This window comes from Herpailurus yagouaroundi, unplaced genomic scaffold (assembly GCF_014898765.1).
Source record: "Herpailurus yagouaroundi ecotype Mexico unplaced genomic scaffold, PumYag 222, whole genome shotgun sequence".
Lineage (NCBI taxonomy): Eukaryota > Metazoa > Chordata > Mammalia > Carnivora > Felidae > Herpailurus > Herpailurus yagouaroundi.
In genome coordinates, this window is record NW_024412453.1 from 10,711,422 (window position 1) to 10,719,944 (window position 8,523).

The window sequence follows — 8,523 nt, forward strand, 5'->3', positions numbered from 1 at the left end:
CAAAACAAAACAAAACAAAACAAAACAAAACAAAACAAAACAAAACACAAAGCTGGGGGGGGCACCTGGGTGGCTCAGTCAGTGGAGCATTTTGACTTCAGCTCAGGTTATGATCTCACGGTTCATGGGTTCGAGCCCCGCGTCGGGCTCTGTGCTGTCACTGCAGAGCCTGGATCCTGCTTCAGATTCTCCGTCTCCGTCTCTCTCTGCCCCTCCCCTGCTCTCGTTCTAATTCTCTCCCAAAAATAAATGAACGTTCAAAAAAATTTTTTTAATTAAAAAAAAAAAAAAAAAAGCAAAGCCGGGATTCCAAACTTCCAGGCACCCCTCAACTGCCAGCTGACCTGGCAAGTTCAAAGTCAGTGTCGTCCCCTTCATTCCAAGCCCCTGCTGCGATTTAAGAAAAGAGTAGGTTTTGAAGGTCAGGCCACGCGGTTGGTGCCTACTTTTTCCATGGGACAAAAAAAACAAAAGCTAAACCCTATTTTTCAAACGAGAAGTTCAAACAATTCATTTTCGTGCTTGGGGTCTGTTTACTAAGCTACTGTTGCAAGTGACTCCAGAAAGAGAGGACTATCCTTTCAGACCGATGAGACATCTGGGACACAGCGAGCATCGAGTGAACGCTTCTTTGACTACAGGGACTAGGGCACCCGTCTTTTTCCTTTCGGTGTGCAACTGCTGCAGATTGAGGGGCCCTGTGATTTTCTGGTTTCAGAATGAGTCACCCGTCATTTGGGACCTGAGGCTGAGTGGAAGGTCCACATTCATTTCACCCTACTTCCTTGTCTGGGCTTAAATGTGGAGGACGTGTGAATTCTGGTTGCGTTTGTAGAAAAAGAGCACGTTAATGCCACATTTAAATCAGGTCAAGGCAGAACTGCGACCGACTCATGACCATATGCCTTTGTCTGCCTGTGCCTGATGCTGCCTTTTGAAGACCCCCCACTAACGTGGGGGTGGCAGGCTGTGCAGGGGGAGCTGGTACCACCATCTCCTTTTTCAAAGTCACCCCTGCCTGCTCGTTACAACCGGGAGGTCCACGAACCCCTAGATCCAGGGGCAAGGCAAGAAGCTTGCTAGAGAAAAAACAATTTGGAGGACAAACTAGCCACAGATCCACCCCAAACAGTGAGGGAGAAGACAGCCAGGAGGGGGATGAGGGGCACACAGGAGCGCTGTGGCTTTCTAGTGGAGCGTCTGCTGCTTCCGCGGGCCCAGCACGCATGACCCCTTCTTCTGACAAACACACCCTATTTCTCACCGAGGGTGTCACTGTGGGGTCAACACATGACCCAAGCCCAGCCAATCCGCACAGACCGCCCCTCTACAGCAGTGGGCCAGCCAGGCCCCTCGGTGTCACCAAGCATTGGCCCCTAGCCTTCAGCTCCTTCTCTGCTTGGTGGTGAGCTGGCAGGATGCAAGCCTGGCACTGCCCGTGGTCATCTCTGCACCTGAGGCCAGCCCCGCCCAAGCCTTCCAGTTCTGGGAACAATAATCACCCTTTTGTTGAAGCCAGTTCGAGTTGAATTTCCTCCAACTCTTACAACCACAAGACTCCTAACATATACTCATTTAAAAAAGAAAAAAAAAAAGCACCCCACGAATTACATTTTTTATACTCAATTTCCAGATGGGGAAACTGAGGCACGGTTTGAGTTGGGAGACCACTCAAGGCTCCCAGGAAACCGAGACACGACTGCAAGGCCAGTACCCCATCTCCTGGCAACCCCCCGCATCAACACCATGCCTAACACCCTTCCAGGTCACGAATGGTTTCATCCAAACACAGTCTAAGGAGAGAACGCCCCCAGCTGCACCTTAAACCTGAGAATAACTAAGAGATCGGGTACACCATTCACGTGACAGCTGCCGCAGCCCAGTTAGGTGCCTCTGCTGGACGGACGGGCCTGAGAGACTCGTGTTTATTTACGGTGAGCTGTGGGGGAAGATGACAGGTCCGTAATATTTTGGAATGACTAATGTATATCCGGGAAAATAGAGGAGGGCACCAAAACGCCAAGAGGGCTGCTGGGAGCCATGGTCGACCAAACTCTAATGTCACCATCAAGTGTCCAAGTAAAGCCTCTGGGAAAATTCCTGGGCCCCGTCTGGTACAGCCCCACCAAGTAACCACCCAGAAAACGGGCTTCTGGAGACCTGTGAACATTTCTCCGCTTGCCCCCCACACAGGGCGGGCCGGCTCGGCATCTGGGGAGTCGTGACCCCGATCCCAGCGGTGAGCTGGAACGGTAGCCTTGCCGAGCCGCCGGAGCTCCGCACGCCGGGACCGGGCCGCCCGCTGACTCACTTGACGGTGCTCACCGCCAAGCCTGCCCTGTCCACACCAGGGTTAGTCATGGCCAGGCCTGGTTAGAGAGCAGCCCTTAAAAGGACTGGAATGAAAGAGGTAGCATCCTTCCAAAACAAAATCGACAGGAACACAGAGTGCAAAATGGGAAAATGGGGTGAAATCCTCCTCCTTTTCCCCACTGTGGCCACAGGACAGCTAAACCCCAGCGCTGAAGCAGTTTTCTCCTGAGTTTAAAAAAAAAAAAAAAAAGATCCCAATAAGCAAACTAGGACGGCTTGCTTACCTTGCGTTTGCCCCTCACCTCCCCACCAAAGTGATTCTGTTTGTGAGCCAAAAGTGACTTCTGACGCCAAAATGCTTACTGTATACTTTACACAGAAATAAAAGCATGCTGGGATCTCAGCCTTGAAGAGAGAGCAGGGTGGCACTGGAGAGACGCTTTGCTTATACTTATCGGAATGTGATCGTGGCATTCACTGAGAACTGCCAAGAAAATCAGAATGGGGCCCGCAGGGTGGGGACGGGGGCGGGTTTTGGCTCCATAAACGCAGCAAACTCCCCAAAACAAATGAGTTCCCAGTCAGTGATTTACTGAGCTGCTCTGCTCCGTTTTCCAGCTTCAGATGACCTTGATTAGGGAATCACACAGTCCAGGCTGATGGGCCAAGGACAGTTGGCTTGGGAGCAGCCAGGACCAGCCCAGGACCCAGGAGGACGGCCCACGGTGGGCGCTGGCGACGGCCCATGTCTGTCCCAGGAGCGTGGTGGGAGCTCACGTCCAGAGCCGAGCCCCCGCCCCACATCTACCCCACCCCCACCCTGAGCGCCCACGGCCGTGGCCAGAGACCCCCATCTGCGTGGCTGTGCGCCCGGCCCATGACACAAGAGACTCCACAGCTGAAGCTTGCTCAGTTCCAGAGCAGACGGTGCTCTCCAGACTGAGAAGGTGTTAGCATTTGAACGAGAAGAAGGTGGAAATCAAACCAGAATCATCCCCAGCAGGGGCCAAAAGAGGGAGGAATGATTCTGCTTACTGAACACATGTGCACCACACACAAGTGTACCTCACCCTACACAGGACTTTGAACAAATCTCAATGTGAGACTCTAGGGGATGATACTGGATTATTCGGTTCCAAAACAACGTGATCTCATCAAATGGATATAATTTCACGAAACGCGGCTTGCTTCCTGCAGTGCGCTGGGAAGAATGACTTGTGTCAAAACTCCTCACTGCGGGTTATGGGGAGCAAGAAGAACCCCAATAAACAGGATGGCACTCGTAGCAGAAATAGCAGCCGCTGCAGCAAACACGGAGGATGCGGGCCGGGCGCCATTCTGGGCGCGGCACACGTGCTCACCATGTCCCCACCGTCAAAGCCAAGTAAATACGGTCTGCTCCCCTGTGTTTACCCACAGGGGAGCGGGCCCGGGGGGCGAATAAGAACCTTGCCCCGGGTCCTCCGCCCCATGAGGGCAGGCCTCGCGGTGGACCTGCCCGCAGCTGCCTGCGAATGGCTGGGCCCGTAGAATGAGGTACACCGGCGTGGGGAACGGACACACGACGGGGACCAGACACAGACGGCTGCCTGGCTCGCAGCGCGGGCGCAGGGTGGCGTTCAGGGGGGCACTCACCTTCACTGTCCCCACTCGTCTTGGTGCCTTTTGAACCACCCTCAGTACCTTTAGCCTTCTCGGCGTCTTCCTGGGCGTCCTCGACGGGCCCCTTCTCCTCATCTTCTTCCTCCCCAACGTTTTTGTAGTTGGGTCTCTTTTGCACCCGCCTCTTGCCCTTGTGCTTATTCATCTCAAGGGACCGCTCTAGCGTCTCGGTGGGTTTAATGAAGCACCGAATGCTGGGCTTGGCCTAGGGAAATCAAGAGACGGATGTGAACCTCGGAACCTCGCCGGATGCTATGGTCCGGCTGCCCGAGAGCTGCTGCCCCAAGAAATGCGGTTCCGAAACAAAAAATGCTGCCTCCTGCTTCGTCATTACGACTATCATTAACCCCATCGTTGTTAAATAATCAAAACGATAGCACCAGCTGCCATTTACTACCGACCCACCGTCCTAAGTCAGAAACTCTATACATTACCAACACTGGCTCTGTGCTTCTCAAAGGTCACTCATCTGTCTGAGAAACAGACATGAGATACAGGGACGCGCCTCCCATTTTATAGATGAGAAAAATAGAGGCTCTGAAAGGCTAAGTAACTTGCCCACTGTCATTCAGCTCCTGAGCCAAGAGTCAGATTTCAAATCGAAGCTTGCCCAATCCCCACAGCCCAAGCTCCTCCCGAAAGAAGGGTGCCTCGCCAGGAGCTCAAACTCTGTTGCATACTCAGTACCCCTCAGAAAGTGGTTACCTGCAAATGGACCATGTCTAGAAAGGAACCAAGACAAAAGAAAACTCATCGGTTTGGGGCAGGATTCTGAATGAAGCGCTTTTCTCTTTTTGGGGTATGCACGACGTCCAGACGTCATTTTGTCTTTAAAAAGGGAAAACGTTTTAAGGAGAACGTTTCTATTATCTTGATGTGGTTTATCCATCTTCTGACTGTACCCCAAACAACCATCAACTGTACTCTGAGGCCCACCGTACCTTGCCAACACTAAGCGGGATGTGCTCAAGGAACACTCAAGATTAATTTCAATAACACTCAAGGCAGAACCTAACAGAAAGCCGAATTAGCATCTAAATCTAAACATTCATTTTTATTTACTCACTTTGGATTATTCATCCACAAAAATGACAGATAAATTGAGACATGATCCTCCTGTCCAGGAAACCCAGAGAGCACGTTACAGATGCCAACGGCCAAGAGCCCAGAGGTGGCAGCACTCCGAGCATGCACCCCTTGACAGACGGCATCCATCAGCGCCCACTTAGGATGCTGTATGATCGAACACAGCTCTAGACACCCCCCCCATCTCCTGCTGAAGGACTCGAGCCCAGGGAAACAGGGTCCCAAGATAAAATGCCTGCTTCCTCTGATCACCACCTACTCCCACTGAATCTTAGAGCATGCCATACACAAAGCTTTCTGAAACAGAGACCTGAGACTCAATGCAGAGCAAAATACCACCCAGTTAGAAGATCCAAGCAAAAATTTGCATGGATGGGGGCGCCTGGGTGGCTCAGTCGGTTGAGCGTCCGACTTCGGCTCAGATCATGATCTCGCGGTCTGTGAGTTCGAGCGCCGTGTCGGGCTCTGTGCCGACGGCTTGGAGCCTGGAGCCTGCCTCGGATTCGGTGTCTCCCTCTCCCTCTGACCTCCCCTGCTCACGCTCTGACTCTCTCTGTCTTTCAATAATAAACAAACGTTAAAAAAAAATGTAAAAAAAAAAATTCACATGGGTGGATAGAGAAACTTCCCCTTGAGCTGTGTATGAACTTGGATGCACGGAAATGGCAGAACGAGGTGAGTGAAACGGTGTGCAAGGCCCAGGGCCGGTCAGAGCCGTGCAACCCCGGCTGAAGGCTATCATGAGCTAGGGGTCGACTCTGAACATCAGAGTCCTTGTCTAAATCACAGGGCAAGTACTCGTGGCCTTCTAGAACTAAACATAGTCACAGACGCAAAGTTCCTGTAGTATGCATCCAACGTATGAGAGTCACCTTCCCTTCCCTGCCTCCTTAAAAAGCAAAGCAAAGCAAAGCAAAGCAAAGAAAGGAAAAGAAAAGAGTCAACTGTGAAAATAAAGTTTAAAACTTTCCAAAGGGATCTGCTTTTCTCGACGATCAGGTGTTGGGAAGACATGCTTACTGGGGAAATTTCAAACTTTTAAAATGCAACCTACCCAGTAAACAGCTGGAAATAACCTAAATGTCCATCAAGAGGGGAGTGGTTAGGTAATTATGGCCTGTCCATAGAATGGGAATCCACGTAAATGATAGAGAGACTGAGGCCTTTGGTACCTACGGACACCAACACAGGACCGGCATCGGGATGAGAAAGCAAGAGCAGGGAACACAGTGGGGTCCCCTTCAGGTAAAGGTTTTCAAAAGCTACGCGTGATGCTGTGAACAGCTCTCCCTAGAAAGCTGCCTAAGAGTATCTTGGGGTTTCATCTTTGGGGGAAAAAGAAGGCAGGTGGTCCACGTACAATTTTTTCATTTCTTTACCTTTCTGTTTTGGTTTCAAATTTCTAATCCTGCACTCATACTAGCTTCTGACAAAAACACATCGAGGATCATTTAGACATTAGAATTATGGACTTTATGTTCCCTTTTTAATTTTCCTTTGTGTTTAAAAGCCTGTTTCTCTTAATCCTGACAGCACCGAGACCCCCACAGTTAACATGGAGGAGCTGATCAGGCTTGGCTGGGAAATGTGGACAGAGACTCAAGATCATTCCTGCTGCCCCAGTCAAGAGCCTCCTGGCTGCCAGCCTCCCTGGAATCTCCGTGTGACAGCGGACAATCCCAGATGTTCTGGATGGAAAACCCCGGGCGAAGGCGTGCCCACCTCACCCCTCCCTGTTGCACGCTCTCAGCACTAAACCAGGTGCCTGCAGCAGGGCAGGGCCTCAGGGGGCTGCCTGTACCAGACTGGACCCAATGTGAGAGGACAACAAAGAAAAGTGAGGGACAGGAGAAAATAGAAGCCTCACAGCCTCAGGAGATTAGCCCAGGGCAAGAGCAAGCACAGTGAAAGGAACCAAGAGAATGGAAAGGCTCACATCAGAGTCACAAATCAGAAGGCTTTGGGGTTCATCCTCTCATAAAGCCAGCACACCACGTGTGCCCCAGAGGAAAGCCTTCTGCACCTCACGCCTGTGTTTCCCAAATGCCGCAAGCTCAGGTGTCACCAAGGGCTCATCTCCCAGGGACCCAGAGCCTGAGCTGCGAGAGGAATGTGGAGATATGGGGCCCTCCCTGCTGACAGCAAAGATTCTGCCACTTACCCAGCCAGGGTATGCAGTGGGAGGGCCCTGGGCCACGCAAGCCGGCTTCCGGGCTCAGGGCCAGCTCAAGGCCAGCAGTGTGATTTCAGGGGTGGCCCGAGGGCCGAACTGCTCCCTACAGCGTCAGCTCCTGCCTGCAGGTCAACACCACCTTCCTCTTGCCTTCACCCCCTCCAACCTCAGGCTGCTATCTTTGTTTGAAAGGTAAATACTGGAGGGGGTGCCTGGGTGGTTCAGTCGGTTGGGCATCCGACTTTGGCTCAGGTCACGGTCTCACAATCCGTGGGTTCGAGCCCCATGTCGGGCTCTGCACTGACAGCTCGGAGCCTCGAGCCTGCTTCGGATGCTGCGTCTCCCTCTCTCTCTGCCCCTCCCCCCTCATACTCCGTCTCTCAAAACTGAATAAACATTAAAAAAATTTTTTTTAATAATAAACAAACGAAGGGGCGCCTGGGTGGTTCAGTCAGTTAAGCATCTGACTCTTGCTTTCAGCTCACGTCATGATCTCACATTTTCGTGAGTTCGAGCCCTGTGCCGATGGCACAGAGCTTGCTTGGGATTCTTTCTCTCTCTCTCTCTGCACCGCTCCCCCCCTCCCCCCACCTCTTGTGCTTTCTCTCTCTCTCACAAATAAACCTAAAACAATAAAAATGAAAGGAAAATACTAGAGACGGAGACTCCCCAGGGGTCAGAAGTAACTCAGGTCTTTTGGGGCTGCCCGATGTGAGAGCAGGCTGTGAGAGGCCGGAGGCAGGGGTGTGGAACAAGGTGTCAGGAAGGAGGGCGCAAACACGTGAGGCCCAGGCAGCTGACCAAGGAGCAGCAGCACCGCCGACAGCCCGGACGTCAAACGGCGTCCTCCGCGAGGTCTGGACGCCCCCTTAGACCAGGCGCAGACGGCACGTGAAAAAGCAAGTTGCAATCAGGTAACCCATCAAGGAGTCTGCGTACCATCAAAAAACAAAACTGTCAGCTAAAGCATGTACACCTGTACGTGTGGACAGGTGTGTGCACGATGGTCCACACGGCAAGGCTACACATGCTGAAAACAGCTGTTCCTTCTGAAGAGGGTGGTGAGGTTGGGGGAACTTCTACTTTCGGCTCTAGTCGTGTCTATGTCATCCAGTCGCTGTGCCCCAAGGAAGCACGACCAATGCCATTTAAATGTGAAGAATACCTTTAAAGATACGTATTTAATGCCCCCGAACTGTATACTTAAAAATGGTGAATCTATTATTTTTATATGTTTTATCACACACACACACACACACACACACACACACACACACACACACACACAC

The 8,523-nt window shown here is 51.9% G+C and overlaps 1 protein-coding gene across 1 annotated transcript in view; it reads right to left on the reverse strand.

Annotated features, from left to right (window-relative positions):
• CLEC16A (C-type lectin domain containing 16A) overlaps nucleotides 1–8,523 on the reverse strand; it is a 204,378-nt gene that overhangs the window by 148,146 nt on the left and 47,709 nt on the right. Inside the window, exon 11 of the mRNA XM_040459036.1 lies at nucleotides 3,949–4,180. Within this exon, the coding sequence (XP_040314970.1) occupies nucleotides 3,949–4,180 (232 nt within the window). The remainder of the gene's footprint in view (nucleotides 1–3,948; nucleotides 4,181–8,523) is intronic.